Source organism: Belonocnema kinseyi, chromosome 7, assembly GCF_010883055.1.
Source record: "Belonocnema kinseyi isolate 2016_QV_RU_SX_M_011 chromosome 7, B_treatae_v1, whole genome shotgun sequence".
Taxonomy (NCBI): domain Eukaryota; kingdom Metazoa; phylum Arthropoda; class Insecta; order Hymenoptera; family Cynipidae; genus Belonocnema; species Belonocnema kinseyi.
Window position 1 is genome coordinate 64089195 of NC_046663.1, and position 18192 is coordinate 64107386.

The 18192-nt window shown below is 28.6% G+C and overlaps 1 protein-coding gene across 3 annotated transcripts in view; it reads right to left on the minus strand.

Annotated features, from left to right (window-relative positions):
- LOC117177208 (CCR4-NOT transcription complex subunit 1) overlaps window positions 1–18192 on the minus strand; it is a 52855-nt gene that overhangs the window by 4744 nt on the left and 29919 nt on the right. For all 3 annotated transcript variants that reach the window (XM_033367754.1, XM_033367753.1, XM_033367755.1), the window contains exons 9-15: window positions 14969–15622; window positions 14623–14871; window positions 9352–9569; window positions 5168–5374; window positions 4959–5085; window positions 4425–4873; window positions 207–1286 (exon numbers count right to left, since the gene is read on the minus strand). In XM_033367754.1, coding sequence (XP_033223645.1) covers window positions 207–1286; window positions 4425–4873; window positions 4959–5085; window positions 5168–5374; window positions 9352–9569; window positions 14623–14871; window positions 14969–15622 — 2984 coding nt within the window. The remainder of the gene's footprint in view (window positions 1–206; window positions 1287–4424; window positions 4874–4958; window positions 5086–5167; window positions 5375–9351; window positions 9570–14622; window positions 14872–14968; window positions 15623–18192) is intronic.

The window sequence follows — 18192 nt, forward strand, 5'->3', positions numbered from 1 at the left end:
CCACCACCAAGTAAGTGTGTGGAGGGTGTGTAAAGGAATAGAGAAGGTGTAAGAAAAATGTAAACCCTTAGGGGACACATTAGAAGCTTCCATTCCACTACTATTTTCTAAATTTACAAGCAAACTTAGTTTAAAAAAGTCACTCGCCAATTATAAATATATAAATAAAGCAATTAAGAAAAATTAGCAATGATAAATCAACTCACTTTTCAATTTCAGGTGCACAATGCACGAACTCGTGTGTCCAAAATTTGTACGTAGGATTTTTGATCAGTTCAATAAATGTAATGAGTAATCCCCAAGGATGTGGTCTATTGACAATAAGCCTCTCAAGTAGCACTCTGGTGATTTGTTCCTGTATAGCTTCAGTGTTCGCCTCGGCAAAGAGATACAACAGCGTACAGCTGAAGTAATGAGTATGACTATTGGGATATCTCAGCTGATTAGCAATCGCATTCAAGAAGAGATATCTTCCCTCAGTGTCCAAATCCACGGCCAAATTCTGGAATATATCCATGTGGGCGGAATGGGCAATTGTAGACATATTCGGTGTGTGACCTTTGCCTCGGATGAAGGTAATCGCTGTCGTTCCAACATACAAAACCAGAGCATTCATCAGTTGAATGTTATACCTTGAACCTGCTTCTTGCGAGACCTGCAGATTGCCCCTCAAATCAGACAAGAAGGTGACCGGTGCACGAGCCTTCAAATAAGAGTCCAGCTCCTTCTTGAAATTCGGCGGCTGGATCATGGATGAGAAGTTGGTGAGAACTCTTGGTGCGTGCGCAATTTCCGGCAGCATGTCGACCTTCAAGTTTGGTGTGAAGGGATCTGGTAGACGCATATTTCTGGGAAAGGCGCTGAGAATGAGATTTCTCATTTGAATACAGTTGGGTGGGATCACGTCGCAGAAGCCATAATGGTAGTCACAAAGGAACTCTGGGAAGTCGTGGAGCAGAACCAATAGTACACGAAGGGTTCCTTTGTACAGAAGGGTTACTGGTTTTGCGAGTTCGGCATTCCGAAGATAAGGCGCAAGATATTTGAAAAGATCGATCAGAAGCTGAGCATACATTCCCCAGCACTTTTGTTGCGGAGTGATAGCGAGCATCCTTCCGATGAAAACTCGGTGAGAAATCAGCTCCAGCCAAGCGTAGCAGAAGCCCGAAGCTTTTGCTGGACGAAGAATGTGGAGTGTGTGGCAGAAGGCGGTCAGCACTTGGAAATTGATTGCCTCAAGGACTGGTTCGGGGGCACATAGCTCAAGGAAGAGCATTATGAAAATTCTGCGGAAATGAGAAAAATATCATATGTAGATGAGTTGAAATTATTTACGCAGAGTGACCGAAAAAAGTTATATTCGAAATTCCGTGCATTTACCCGGATTAATTTGTCATTTTTCCTGACCATTAATGTTTAAAGACCAACATTCAAACCTTGTAACCTTTTTAATATAGAATCTTTTATAAGTGAAATGAAACAATTTCACAGATAAATTATTTAATTTAATATTTTCAGGGAACAATTTTTCATTTTAAATATGTTGGATGGGACAGAAGTGTGACAAAGCATTTTGCGTAATTTTTTCATTTACAATTTCTCAGCGAGCTCATCTAGAACCAAAAAAGTGAACATAAGGGACTAATTTCTAACTTAAAAAGTCATTACTGTACATCAGGAATGTGACAAACGTTCTTTTGAATTTAAAAGAATTTCATTCAGAAGACTTCAAAACAATTCAATTCAATTGAATAAGAAATAATTCTAAAACTCCAAATAATTCCATTGATTTCAGTAAAATTAGAATGAATTAAGAGGAGTTTAAGGGAATCAAAACGAATTTTACGAAATGCCAAAGAGTTTAAGGTGAGTTTAAGAGACTTCAGGATGAATTAAACAAGAACTTAACCTTTTTAATCCATTGAATTGAGTAGAATTGAATGAATTTAGAAAAACTCGAGTTAATTAAAATAATTCAAGAGAATTACAAAGAATTTAAATTTGCAAGGATATATTGAAATCATTGAAATCCTGGGAAAGCTAATAAAATCCTTTAGGAATTTTAAAATAAAATTTTTAATCTTTGGTAAAACTGTGAAATCCTTTCATAAATTCCAAAATTCGAGAAAATTCATTATAGCCGCATGACAAATTTGGTCAATTCATTGAAATTCTTGAAAATCCCTCGAACTTTGTTAAATTTCTTGAAAATGCCTTGGAATCTTTTAAAATACCCTAAAATATTTCAAATACTTTCAAAATTTTTTTAATCTTTTGAGATATTTCAAAATCTGTTATAAATACCTTGGATTCTTTTTAAATATCTTAAAATACAATAAATCCTTAGAAATTCCTTCAAATTATCGAAATCTGTTCACAATTCATAGGAATCTTTTAAAATACCCTAAAATATTTCAAATCCTTTCAAATCTTTTGAAATCCATTGCAACTTTTTTAAATCTCTAAAAAATACCTTGGAATCTTTTAAAATGTCCTAAAATACTTCAATTGTTTTAAATCCTAACATATTATTGAAATCAAACAAAAATTCCTTGAAAATTTTGTAACATTGTTTAAGTCCTATGAAAATTTTTGAAATCTCTTCATATGATTGATTTTTCTTTAAAAATGCCCTAAAATACAAGGAATTCAAATCAAATAAAAATAAAATACAAGAAAGCCCTGAAATCAATCAAAATTCAATAAAATTTTTTAAAATGCCCTAAAATATTTTAAATGCTATAAAATCCTCTGAAATCCCTAAAAATGATTGAAATCAATCGAAAGTTCCTTGAAATGTTTTAAAATACCCTAAAATATTTTAAATCCTTTCAAATCCCTTAAAATTACTGAAATCAATTTAAAATGTTTTGAAATCTTATAAAATTACTTAAAATGTATTAAATCTGAATATATTTTCTGAAATCCTGGAAAATATTACACTGAGAGCCTTTAAAACCCTTAAATGTCCTAAAACCTTATGGGCCCTATTATAAAATAGTCCCATAAATACTCTAAAATATTTTAAATCTTTTTAAATTTGTTGAAACCCCTTGAAACTTCTTAAAAATTCATTGGAACTTTTAAAAATACCCTTAAATCTTTCAAATCTTTTGGAACACCTTCAAATTATTGAAATATATTTAAAAATCCATCTAATCTTTTAATATATTCTAAAAGATTTCAAGAAAATTCAGAAATAGGTATTAAACTGAATTCAATACTTACAAAGCCAATCGGTTAATTTATTTAAACCAAAGTGAATAAAAATGTATAGCAGAATTACATTTTTTTTATTGGCCAACAATTTCTGAAGAGAGCGAAATCGTTAATAAACAAATTTTAAATATTTTGCGAACATAAGTCGTGTCGGTGATATCTTTGTAAAGTGTTTGAAATCCTTATAATTTTTTTAATCTTTGTGAAATTTTTCAATCTTTTAAAAACTTTGTGAATTCGTTAAAATCTTTTGAAGTATTTAATATAAGAAAATTTTCTTTAATCATTGTTGGTGAAGACTTTTGTGTTCGTTTGAAATCATTGAAATCTTCTCAAATTTGTTGAAAACTTTTGAAAGTGTTTAAAACCTTTGAAACGTTTCGAAATCATTGATATTTTTTGAAATTTTTAAAATCTTTTAAATCCTTACGGATTCTTTGAAATATTACTGAAATTTTTTGTATTCGTTAGAAATTATTAAAATATGTATTGGAAATCTGTGAAATCTTTTGAAATATTGTAAAAATTTTGAAATTATTTCAAATCTTTGACATGTTTTGAAATCTTTGAATCTTCATGAAAATTTTATGAAAAAGTTGTGAAATCTTTTAAAATCTTTTAAAATTTTAGTAAAATCTTTATTAAATCTTTGAACTATTTTTGAAATCTTTCTTTAATCTTTGGTTGGGAAATCTTTTCCTTTGAAATCATTTAAATATTTTGAAATAGTTCAAAATCCTGATGAATTCTTTAAAATATATTCGTGAAATCTTTTGTATTAACTTAAAATCATTAAAATATGTGCAATCTTCGTGAAATATTTTGAAATCTTCTAAAACCTTTTGAAATCATTTAAATTCTTTGAAATGTTTCGAAATCTTTGTACATCTGGTGTACTGCAACCTTTTTCAAATATTTAAAAACCATGAACTCTTTTTGAAATGTTCAAAATCCTTTCAAAATATATCAAATATCTATGAAATATTTAGAAATCTTTAGCAATATTTAGTAACCTTTTGATATCTGGTCTACTCAAAAGCCGAGTGGTCAAAAATTCAAATTCAAGGTTCTCGTGAGACATTCAAGGAGATTTTCAGGTTTTCCAGACTTGAAAAAAATCATGGAAATTTGCAGATTTTCAAGGCAGCTGGAGACCCTGTATATGATCATTGTCAATTAATTAGGAACATTTAGAAAATATTCACCTGTGATAAGGCAGTTGCTGGAACTCAGTTTGACGAATCTCATGGTCCTGGAGTAAAACTCCAGCAACAATGCCAAGCACCTTGTTCAGCAGATTAATTTTCGTGTGGGTGTTCGTGGTATCGCCCGAATGTTTAACGAGAAGAGCCACAAGTCGTACAAATGCATCCAGGGTGTGGAAGCATTTAGCTCGGACAGCCGAAGCCCCAGTGTTTGGTTCTCCAAGTGCTCTGTAACACAAGTCGACGCACATCTGGGTGCTGATTTTAAAGAATCTCGTTATCAAGTCGTCAGTCTTCAAAATTCCGTGGATATTCATGTGATGAACAAAGGTACCAAAAGCCTTGGTTGGATCCCGGGCATGAGTTGGACTATGGTGCATTTGAACCCACTCCCTCAACAGGAATTCTGTCTTTTCGTACAAGCCTGGCGGGTCGTCATAGTCGCGGGCCTGAAAAAAAAAAAAAAAAAATAGGCTCAGCATATTTTCCACATCTTCAAATTTTTCATCAAAAGAATCTAACAAGTTTGCTCACTTTTGCTTGCATTATTCCTGAGTGAATATGAGCTGTTGGACCTGCAGGAACTCTGTCTGCAAGTACGCCTGGATCATGGTTCGCTCGGAGGGATTCTATCAAACTTGTCAGTCTGAAGAGCAAAATGCTGAAAATATATTCAATTTTATTGTACCGGAGAATTTAATTTAGATCTTAGTTACATAATGAAAATTTGAATAAAGACTAACCCCTCTGGTGGAGCTCTTATGTGAGACATTCTCACGAGGATCTCGATAGTGTTAAAGAGATCTGACTCTGTAACGTGCGTAGTTTGTCGTTCGTCCACCAAATAAAGCTGTACTAGTTGCATTGCGAAGGCAGTGGCCATTGCACTACCATTTTCCATTGTGTGTGCAAGCCCTAAATCAAACTGTGGCAAATTCAGCAAGTGAGATCTGAAATATATCAAGGTGTGTTTAATCAATTTCCAAGTTTTATAATATTTATTTTTAATTCAATAATCTATGGGCACCGTATTGAATTCAAAATGAAAACACTTAAGAATTCAAGTCGAAATATGTTTCCTTAAAAGATGAATTTTCAACAAAAATACAATTTTCAGCCAAGAAAGATGATTTTTTAAACCAAATAGTTGAATTTACAACCAAATAATTGAACTTTCAGTTAGAAAGAACGAATTTTCAACAAGAAAATTGAATATTCGATTAAACAAAAAGATGACTTCTTGACAAAATAGTTGAATTTTTAACAAAATACTTAATTATTAATCCGAATAGTTAAATTTTCAACCTACAAAGAGAATTTTTTACCAAACAGGAGATTTGATAACCAAATAGTCACACTTTCATACAAAAAGCACGAATTTTTTCACAAAAACAGTTGAATTTTCGATAAAAAAAGATGACTTCTTAACAAAATAGTTGAATTTGTAACAAAATACTTCATTATTAAGCCAATTACTTAAATTTTCAACCTACAAAGATGCTCTTTAAACCAAACACAGGATGGCCGTTTGAATCGGCGAAATAAACTCCCGGTTATTTCCCGGTTGGCAAACATTTTTCACAATTAATTAAATTAAAAAATAGAACACTAAAGCTAATAAATTTTCCACTTGCGATAATAAAAACAGAGCTGCGAATGAAAGCACTCAAAGTGGAACTGTTAAATTTGAAATTTAAAAGTTTCTAATTTAAAAATGTATTGAAATGCTCAATAATTTATGCTTATAAAATAGAAGCTACTAACATTTTTCAATCTAAAAAAATATATAAATCCACATTATCATTTTCAATGCTCTAAACTAAAAAATAAATCAATGACCTTTAAAATTTTAAAAATTATATAATTTTAAGGAATTTTAAGCTAGAAAGATCAAATATTGAAAAATTGAAAAAATTTTAACTGAACACTTTTTAAATTAGAAATTTAATTCTTTTCTTTTTAAATAGTTTAAACATCCTTGGAAAGCTTCAAAATTTTGAGAAATCTAGAAGTTGTTTTAAATTTGTTTTAAATTTTAAATTATTTTGGAAATTTTTTTAGAACTTCTACATATCTGTCAAAATGAATTGAATTTGTTCTACAATTTTCAGAAAATTCTGCAAATTTTAGAAAATTTCTTTGCAATTTGGACGTATAAATAACAATTGAACATTTATTATTTGTAGGCGAAATTTGAGTAATTTTAAGAGATATGTAGAAGTTTTGAAAAGATTCAAACTTAATGTAAGGTTTTCTATGTCAAACAATTCAGTTAAAGATTCTTTACTTTTAAATATTTGGTTTCAATTTACTTGTCTTAAATAAAAATTTCAATATTTCTTAATATTCAATAATTAATCTTTTGTTTATGAAAATTTTCAAATTGAATGGGTTAAAAAATGGAATATTTTAGACTGAAACAATATTTTTAATTTAATAAAATCCTTTAAATAAGAATATATTATCTTGAAGTTATTTTTAAGATGAAAATAGTTTATAAACTTTCAGTCACACGTTAACATTTGTTTAATGACTAAGACTTTCAAATTGAAACCGTTTAAGTTTTAACGTTAAAATCTGAAAATTCTTAAATTTTAAACTGGTTTAAGTCGTGTTGTCAAATCGGTTTTGTTCACTTTTTATTACTTAAAGTACAGTTAACTTAAAAAAATGTATTTATTTATTAAATAAAAATGTTTTTTATCCAAAGTTTGCAATATCAAAGGCTTTTATTTTTTATTTGTTCAAGTCTTCAAGAAAGCATTTAAAAATTCTTAAAATCAAAAATGTAAGCTCAGAAATAAAAATTTTAAATAGGAAATTTTTTTAAAGTAAAAAAATTTTAAAATACGCCTTGTAAGCTAAATAAGAGCATAATTGAAAAACATAATAATTCAAGTAATTATTGAAAAACTGTTGAAATCGAACGTGGACAGATTTTCCTTCTACAAATTCGAAAAAAGTCCCGATCAAAACAAAAAAAATGCACATCAAAATCGTTTAATTTTTAACCAAAAAGTTGGATTTTCGAACTACAAACATGAATTTCCAATTCAAAAGGACCAATTTTGATTTCAGAAAACGAATGTTCAAGAAAACTGTTAAATTTGCTACCACAAAAGATGAATTTTCAACACAAAAAGAATTAAATTTTTAACAAAATAGTTGAATTTAAATAAAAAACAGAATTAAATTTTCAACAAAGTAGTTAAAATTTTCAATTAAAAAATATGAACGTGCAATTCATTTGGTTAAATTTTCAAAGAAAAAGAGAATTTTTTAACTTAAAATTAAATTTTTCAATTTTTAGTCATAAAAAATAATTTTTCAATCCAAAAATACGAATTTTTCACAAAATAGTTAAATTTTCAAAGTGGGACGATGGTCGTGGGGGCTAAAGCGTAGGCTTTGGACCCACTCATTCGGCTTGCGGGTTCGATTCCCGCCTCGCACTCTGGAAGAGTCTCGGTGGCCCATGCGGTGAACACTCGCCTAGCAAGGGAGAGTCGTGGGACCGGTACCTCTAGAGAAAAAGGTTTTCTCTAAGTACTTAAGGCTGTTGCTCTTGGTGGTTCGGAACCCACCTTAAACTGTAGGTTCCCCTTCCACCACCAAGTAAGTGTGTGGAGGGTGTGTAAAAGAATAGAGAAGGTGTAAGAAAAATATAAACCCTTAGGGGGGACACATTAGAAGCTTCCAAGAAAAGAAAGTTAAATTTTCAAAAGAAGAGATTAATTTTTATCTAAAATGGCGACTCTTCAACAACTTTGAACAAAAAGGGACGCAGTTTCAATAAAATCGTTGAATTTTTAAACAAATAGTTGAATTTGCAACCTACAAAGATGATTTTTTAACCCAAAAAGATCAATTTTCTTTCTAAAAAGACGAATGTTCAAGAAAACTGTTAAATTTTCGATCACAAATGATGAATTTTTAACAAAGTAGTTGCATTTTCAAACTAAAAAAAGATAAATTAAACCAGAAATGGAATGATTAAATTTTCAGTTAAAAAATTAATTTTTAACAAAACAAAAAAAAATGCAAAAATAGTTCAACATCTAACCAAAGAGATGAATTTCCATCTAAAATGATGAATCATTAAAAGAAATTAATATAAAAAAAGGAGGTCAACCCTTAATCAAATAATTGATTTTTTAGTTTGAAACTATGAATTCTCAACGAAAGATGTAATAGTTGATATTTCAATCAAAAAATATTTTAATTTAAAATTTAAAAAAAACAGTAGAACTCAACCAAATAAGATAAACTTTCAACCACATAGTTGAATCCTTAAACAAAATAGATTTTTTTGTAATCAATCAGTTGTATTTCTAACCAATTTAGTTTTAAAATGAAAAAATAAGAAATTTTCATAAAATAGTGTAATTCTCAACTAAAAAAGATTTTTTAGTCAAGAGAAAAAAGAACTTTCAACGAAATAGTTAAATTTTCAAGTCAAAGAGGGGAATTCTCTGAGACATAGTTCAATTGCTTACCCAAAAATATGAATTTTTAACAAAAAGTACATTTTCAACCAAATAGTCTAATTTTCTACCCAAACAGTAGAATTTTCAACCTAACTAGAATAATTCTCAACAAAACAGTTGATTTTTTAAGTCAAAAAGACGAATTTTACCAAAAATGTTTAAGTTTTCAAGAAACCCCGATCAATTTTCATCCAAAAATGGAATAGTTAAATTTGCATTTCAAACAATTGAATTTCAACCAAATAGTAGAATTTCTAAACAAAAGCAATGGATTCTGAACCAAAAATATGATAATAGACTTTTCAATGAATAAGAATTAACTTTCAACCGAAAAAGAGGTATCCTTTAAAAAAAGGGGAAAAGAGGGTAATAGGGAAATAGTGTGAAGCCTGTAATTTCCAAAAAATCAGATTTCTTACTTGTGATATTTTCATTTTTACCTGATAAGACAGTCGACTGCTTCGACATTGTATCGAAATTCTTCGCGGCAATCCATTAAGCAGCGCGTGACGGCTTTGTTAGTCCACTGCATGCCGTAGGCTCTTGGGTCTTGAAGACATTTTAAAATTCGAAGATGTAGTTCACGGGAACGCAGAACAATCTCAGATTCCATAACGCCACTAGACAAAGTTGGACTATCCAACAGTCCTTCCACAGCCTTAAATTAAAAAGAAAAACAATTTTTATGTATCCCTCGACTAAAATAATAGTAAGCTCTACCCGACGGATAATTTTAAGTTCCCGGTAATTTTCCGGGTTTTTCCAGGTCAATTTAAAAGAGTTCAAAAAATTTGAATGATTTCAAACGATTTGTAAAGATTTCAAGAGATTTATAAACATTTCAAAAGATTTAAACAGGAAGTCTACTAAAATCCTAAAAAAAAAATCCATGACGATTTCACGTTTTTTTCATGTATAATTTTCCATTTAAATATTTGGCATTTTTTTTAACAATCGACTTGGAATATGTATACACTTTTGCGAGTTTATCATAAATGTTTTTTTTTCAGTTTCTACGGATTCAATTGATATGTTCAATTTAGAAAGTTTAAAGAAATTATATTACAAAATATACTTGAAATTCAGTGCACATTTAGGTAAAATTAATGTAACTTATATTGAATTCAATTTAAACCGCTTTAAATTCCTAACTCTTTAAGCACAAGTTTTGAATTTTCTATCGGCTAAATGAATTTCTAATCAAGTAGTTACATTTTTCAACCAAAAAGATTACGTTTCTGCCAAAAAATACGATTTAAAACAAAATACGTGAGTTTTCAACCAAATAGTTGAATTTTCAATTGAAAAATATCAATTTCAATCAAATAGTTAAACTTTAAACTAGAAAAAAATAAGTTTTCAATCAAAAAAGGAATAGATATATTCTAAGTTAGAAAAATTATGTGATTACCCATTAGAAAAAATGTCTACCAAAGTGATGAATTATTATCAACTAAAATGCTGAAGCTTTAATGTGAAACAGTTGAATTTTACACCAAAATTACGAATTTTTAACTAAAAAAGATAATTTTACAACCAAAAATTAAGTAGTTAAATTATCCGTAAGAAATAGTGTTCAACCAGAACAGGATTTTTAGCTTAAATGATGGAATATTCTTTTGGAACAGTTACATTCTCAGTTGAAAAAAATTAATTAAAAAAAAAATAGTTTCACGTTCAAACAACATGATGAATCTTTAACTAGAATAATTTAAATTTGACCGAAAAGATAAATTTTCAACCAAAAAGATTAATTTTTACTAAAAAAGACGAATTTTCAACTAAAAAAAATCATTTCCCACAAAAATTGAATAATTATATTTTTATCCACAAAATGAATCTTCAACCAAAGATATGCATTTTTAACCAAAATTGTGGAATATTTAACCAGAATAATAGTTACATTTCTATGTAAAAGTCTGGAAAGACACACATGTAGAATGAATAAATAAATAAAATAGTTACATTTCTAAAAGAAATTCCTTTTCATCCAAAGAAAAACCATTTTTCAATCAAATAATTAATTTTTCAAGAAAAGAAATTAATTTTTAAATAAAATGATCAATCTTCAACCAAAAAAATTAATTTTGAACAAAAACGTTTAAATTTTAGTCAAGTAATTTTATTTCGAACCTGAAAGATTAACTTAAAAAAAAAAGATAATTTTCTACAAAAAAATCGATATTTTAACAAAATAGTAGATTTTCATCGAAATAGTTGAATTTTCAAATGAAAACAAAAATTTTTCATCCAAATTGTTGAATTTTGAACTAAGAAAGATCAATTTTGAATCAAAAGTGGAACAGATCAATTTTCAGCTGAAGAAATTAATTTTCAACCAAACTGATGAATTTTTAACTAAAATGAAGAATCTTCAACTGAAATAGTTGAATTCTCTACCAAAAAGATACAGTTTCAACCATAAAGATTAATATCCAAAAAGATAAATGTTCCACCAAAAATACAATAATTAAATTTTTCTGTTAAAAATATCATTCTTAACCAAATAGAAAAACACGGATTTTCAGCATAATAGTTCAGTTTTCTACTGGAATTGGGAATGGTGGTCTACTATATCGTCACATGGTGCCGAAAAATGGAACTAGAAAGCGTAGGTACAATTTTAAATATGTAATTTAATTTTTGCATATAAGTGTTTTTACGATTGTTTTCTGAAATATAAAACAATGATTAAATACTAAAAACAAATAATCATCAAAAACAAATAGTTTTAGATAGAATTTCCATCTTATACAGTGAAAAAACACATTTTTGTGAAATAGGTTTAAAAAAAATACAATTATTTAATGACTTCATGTGAGTGTCAATGCATTGTAAGCTTAAATAAACTTTAATTAATGTATGTAGCAACTAATTTTATCCATATTATACCAAGAATACGAATAATAGACGACTGGAATTTAAATACGAATTCTAACCTAACATTTAGATCAGATTTTTAAATAGTAAATATTCCATGCATAAATTAATAAGAATTTACTTTGAGTTCATTTTTGCTTCGAAATAAGTCCATTTAAGTTTGTAAATTTTTGAAAATCACAATAATAAGAACAATAATTGTTTTTTTTTTTAGAAAAATATTTCTGTCAAAAAGTGTGGGGTTTCACTGTATAATATGTAAATTCCAAATAAAACACTTTGTTTCCGATAAAGACTTATTTTTATTATCCAATAAATACTTCAAGGCCATGTGATGAGTAGGTCACGTGACCAGATTCCTAGCTTACCGCCACTTTTTTTATTTTCCTAACTTATATTCACACGAAAAGCCACATCGAGTTGAAAATTTGGGATACTAAACAAGAAGCATTAAGAATGGTGGGTCTGGTCCTAAATTTGTATAATGATGGAAAAAGTTTTTTGTTATAGATCATTTGTTTTTTTATAATTATTAAAGTTTAGTACCAGACCCACCTTTCTTAGTGCTCTTTTTTATTGTCCCAAATTTTCAACTCAATGTGGCGCCTCGTGTGAAAATAAGTTGGGAAATAAGAAAGGTGGCAGTAAGGTAGGAATCTGGTCACGTGACCCACTCGTCACAAGGCCTTAAACTCCACAAGAAAACTGTTAAAACACTTTTATGCACAAACAGAGTTCTTAAATTCCCGAGAGTTTAAGTTCAGGTTATATAGCCGAGAATATAACAGAATTTAGGAAAATTTAAGAGAATTTAAGAATTTATGATTTTTAACAATGTTTTTATTGTTCTGGTTATATCAGCAGATGAATATAAATTATTTTCTAAGTCATATATATTCAGGAATTATAGTGTTTCATATACTTAAAAATTTTCAAATGAATTAATTTATTAAAAAAATTTTTTTTAATTTAACAAGATACTCGAATTTTCAACAAAATAATAAAAAAATTTTAAATAATAGTTAAATTTTTAACCTAAAAAAATAAATTCCCAACAAAAAAGTGTCATAGTTTAAATTTCAATTTAAAAAAGATGAAATTTATACAAAAAAAAAGAATTTTAAAAACGACAAGGTGAATTTTCAACAAATAAAGATTTTTCACACAAGAAATGAATAAAGTTCATATAAATTGTTGAACTCTTAACCCAAGACAAATTTTCGCTACAAAAATTGAATTTTCAAACAAGAAATATGAGTTTTCAGCAAAAAAATCATTTTCCACGAAACTGATGCATTTTCACGCAAAAAAATATGAAAATTTCGAACTAAAACATAATTTTTTTTACAAAAAAAAAACGCAAATTTTTGAATAAAAAATGTCAATCTTAAAAAATGGAAAAGTTCCATTTTTGTTAAAAAATGAATTCTAAACAAAAAAAAGTGATTTCTTAACAAAGCGATTCAACCAAATGTTTTAAAAAAATTAGTTGAATTATCAAGCAAAGAAGAACGATTTTTAACCAAAAAGTTGCATTTTCATACGAAAAATGAAATTTCTTCTATAACAGATGAAATTTTAATTAAAAAATATAAATTTTGAAAAAAAATATTTGAATTTTCTGTTGAAAAAGATTTTAGTCAAGTTTTCACGATCAAACTATGAATTTCTTAACAAGAAATAATTTTCTACCAAGAAAGCGGAATTTTCAATCGGAAAAGACGAATTTTTTCAACCAAAAAGGATGAATTTTTAACAATATAGTTAAATTCTCTACCAAGTAGTTGCATTTTTATGCTAAAAAGATCACTTTTGTACTAAAACAGATGAATTTCTAATGAAAAACAAATTTCTGTTTATAAGTGGAACTTTCATCTAGAAAATATTTCAGTTCATTTTTCAACACCAAAATATAAATTTTAAACAAAAAAATATTTCTGCTAAAGCAGATAAACTTTAAAATAAAAAAGACGAACTTTCAAAAAAAGAGTTGAATTTTTATACGAAAAGTTAACGAAAAAATTAATTTTTCTATTTAATAAAATAAATTCTGAGATTCTCATCAATTCTCAGAGAATTTATTTCTCGGTTATAATCTCGGTAATATTCTCATTCTCGTTACTGTTCTAAAAGTAATATAACCGGCTCAGAACTCTATGTACAAATTAAAATTCATCTTTAAAATCGTGCCTATTCTCTCTAGTTCGCATTTTTGTCACCAGGTGGCGATCGCAGTTTAACCATTCCCAATAGTTAAATTTTTTGTTAAAAAAAAATTGATTTTCAACAAAGTAGTTACATTTTCAAAGAGAGATGAATTTTAAATTAAAATGATAAATCTTTAACCAAACAAAATTCATTTTGAATAAAAGAGTTTAGCTTTCAACCAAGTAGTTGCATTTTTACAAAAGAAGGAATAAATTTGCAAACAACAATACAACAACATTTTCAATCATATGCCCTGCAACTATAGATAAAGTAGAAATAACTTTTTTAAATTGACCAAAATTATTTAAATAAAGAAAACTTGAATTTTACTGCGAAACAAATTAAATTCCCGCGTTTAAAAATAAATTCTCGGTATATTACAGGTCAAGAAAATTCACGGTCATTTCCCGAGCAAGTCCCCACCCTGACCCAGTCCTAAAGAAAAAAAAAACAATATTTTAGAAAATTCCCTATTCCAACTCAGAATTAAAGTAATAAAAAAAATGAAACCGCTTTTAATTTGCAGATCCGAGACAAAACTTCCAGTCACATAATTAAATTCTGGTAATTTCACAATTGTCCCGATTTTTCGGATCAGCTTTTCGAGTTAATCAAAATCTTACCTTTTTCAGTAAAGCTGTAGCAGCATTGGTGTCTCGGGATCTTCTGGTGACTATGATAGCGTCGAGAAGAGCGTGGAGAGTTGGTGAAGTGGCAGGTCCCATCGCTGTCAGCAAAACTTCCACTTCGCTAGCAAGTTTTTCCAGCATGGCCCCAATTTCATCAGTGCTAACTGCCGCAGCATAAGCTGCTACTTGCTGAGCTGCTGCAGCTGCAACTACTGGATTCGCAGCAAATGCAGCCATTGGTCCCTGTGAAAAAAAAAAAACCAGGATCAAATGAATTAATCACTTAATCAACGATAATCAGACATTTTAGGATAATAAAATAGCACTTTTTAACACTTACACTAATGGGCTTGGGCATGAAAAGCGCTCTTGAATCTCTATCAGAAAGTGGTTGAAATCCAGGAATGTTCCTTGCAAATTCTTCATAAACTGCCATCTGCTGAAGACTGGCTCCACTCATCTTCAATCTGATCGGTTCTGGCATTCTTTCCGACTGGTACTTGACCAAGGGATCGAAATATCTTCTGTTTTCCTGACGAGCAATTTTCCTCAATTCGAATTCGTTCATCAGTCTCTTGTCGATTTCCAGAACAACTTTCTCGATTGCTGTTTTCTGCACAAAAGCGCAGGCGAGTTCCATATTGTCAGCAGCGATCACGTTAGCTGCCTGTTCAACAAGTTCCTTCTGCTGAGGGGTGATTCCTGCAGTTATGAAGTTCTGTTTCAGATTTGTGCTGATGGAAGTCATTAATTGATCTCTGCAACTGATCATGGCCATGCCTGCGGTCAAGTTACGGGCCATTTGACGAGCCGCTTGTCGCATTCTGCCCTCGTCCGAATCCAGGGCAAAGTCTTTTCTTACGATTTGCTCGCTTGTTGTTAATGCGATCTTGATGGAACGGTCCACTACCGGGTGGATCCATTCTTGAATTGCTCTTTCGACTGCCGGACGAACGAGTTGCTTCAATTGAGGATGAGCTTGCAGAACAGGAAGCTGAAAATGAAATTAAGAGTTAGATTCAAATTTTCAAAAATGAAGCATTCTACACTGAATACTAACATTCACAATTTAAACGGGGTGTCGACCAATTAGGTATTTTCACTTCAATCAACTGCTTACTTCACGACGTAGATTGCTGAGGGGAAAACAAGGGACCAAATGCACGGGATTCAGTTCATTTTTGCCCTATTTTGCTAATATCTTCGTAAGAGCTAATTTTTTCTATATAAGTGTATTTGAAAAGTATTTTAATTACCACTTAATGAAATAATAAAATTATAATAATTATTATTAATTACAAAGATATTAGAGATATAAAGTCTTTTTCCATGCATTGAATCCATTGTTTCCCCTTCAATTTAAAATACTTCAAAACTTTGGGAATTTTGGAAAAGAATTATAATTCTGAGCTGAAATATCAGATAATTTTTCGCCACAAGAATTACAATTCTGATTTGAAACAGAGAATTTTGTAAAAGAAATAAGACTTTGAATTTTAAGAGAGATTTCTTTTAAATTCCCTTCCACTAAATCAGAATAAGAATTATTTTCAAAAATTCCCTGTCCTAAAGTCTAAATTATAATTCTTTACTGAAATTCTCTCCCTTAAAGTCTAAATTACATTTATTTTCAAAAATTCTCTGTTCGAAGTCAAAATAATATTTACTTACTACATATACTATTATAATTCAGAAATAAGCACCCTTTTTTATGAAATTTTGAGGAGGAAAGTTCCGAGCTCTGGAACATTTTTGTTGAAAAAAAAAGACAAGGATTTCTAAATTTTAAAAAATTCTGATTTGGTACAAGGAATTTTCAAAATCTCACAAATTCCGACTTGGAATAGGGATTATTTTTAGAAACTTGCTTCTTATGAATCGGAATTAAAATTATTTTCAAAAATTTCCCGTATCATGTCAAAAACTGTCTGTTCTAAAACAAAATTATAATTCTTTGCGAAATTCCCTGTTCCAAAACCCGAAATTTTAATTGTTTGTTGAAATTATTTTATATTTAATTTATTTACCTGTCCAAATTCAGAATGATATTCTTTTAAATAATATATTATACCAAGTGACAATTGAAATTAATTTCCAAAATTCCTTGTTCCAAATCAGAATTATATTTATTTAGAAATATGCCATTATAAGTGAGAAATATAGTAACCTCCTTTTTCTAAAATTTGGAAGAGGGATGTTTCAAATTCTAAAAGAAGTCTGACTTGGAACAGGAATATTTTAAAACTATATTCTTATATTCTTTATGAAAACTCCCTATTCTAAAGTAGAAATAATCATTTTTTGAAGAAATTTCCTATTATAATGTGACCCTAAAATGAAAATTACTTTTTTTTTTAAATTCTGTCCCTTAGACAAAATTCTAATTCTTCACGGAAATACCATGTTCCAATTATCAATATCGTATCAAGTAAATTTTCCGAGAATAGAGTCATTCAGTCTTAAATGAAGAAAATATTCATATTTCAAGTAAGGTCAGTTTTTTGCATAGTTCTGAATTTCACAAATATAACATTATTGTTTAATGAAATAACGTTTCAAAGTAGATGTTTTCAAAAGTTTTCTATTTTTTAAAGCAGAAACTAAAAGAAACAACTTATTTTCAAATGTAAAAAAACTAACTGTTTTGGGGAAAAATCGTCTTCTTTTTTACGGTTGAATTCAACTGTTTTTCATTGAGAATTTATCTTTTTTATTTGAAAAATTACATATGATTTGTTGGAAATTAGTCTTTTTTGGTTGAATTCGTCTCTTTTGAAAATTATTCTTGATGCTTAACAATTAAACTTTTTAGTTCAAAAATCATTTTGCGGTTGACGTTTTGACTACATAGTTTTTTTAAAATTCGTTTCCCTTCTTGAAAATTGATCTTTTTGGTTGAAAATTGACTTTTGTCAGAAAGTTATTATTTTTCTTTGCAAATTCATTTATTTTGTTTAAAAATTTAACTATTTTGTTAATAATATTTGTTTTGTTAAAAATTATTTTTTAAATTGAAAACTCGACTTTTTTTTAGAAAATTAGTCTTCTTGTTTGAAAATTGATCTTTTTGGTTAAAAACTTTAGTCTCTCGTTCAAACCTCCTTTTTTTACTTGAAACTATTTTTTAACTAAAAAGTGAACTATTTAATTTTTGGTTAAAATTTTTTTAGTTAAAAATTCATTTCTTTCGATTAACATTGAACTATTTTATTGAAAATTTTTGTTGTTGAAAATTAATGTCTATATGGATAAAAATGCTACTATTCTATTGAAAAATTGTTTTTTTTTATTTTTGGTTTGAAAATGAATGATTTGAAGAGAAAATTTAACTATTCCATTTTTAATTAAAAATTCACTTTTTTTTTGAAAATTGTATATACTGTTGAGAATTAAATTTTGTTTTATCTGAAAACTTTGCTATTCCATTTTAAGTTGAACATGTTTTTAGTTGAAAATTTAAAAATTTGGTTGAAAATTCGTTTTTTTTTTTAGTAGAAAATTTACCCTTTTATTAGTTAGAGCTTTCAGTATTTAGTTAGGAATTTATTTATTTTGTTAAAAATT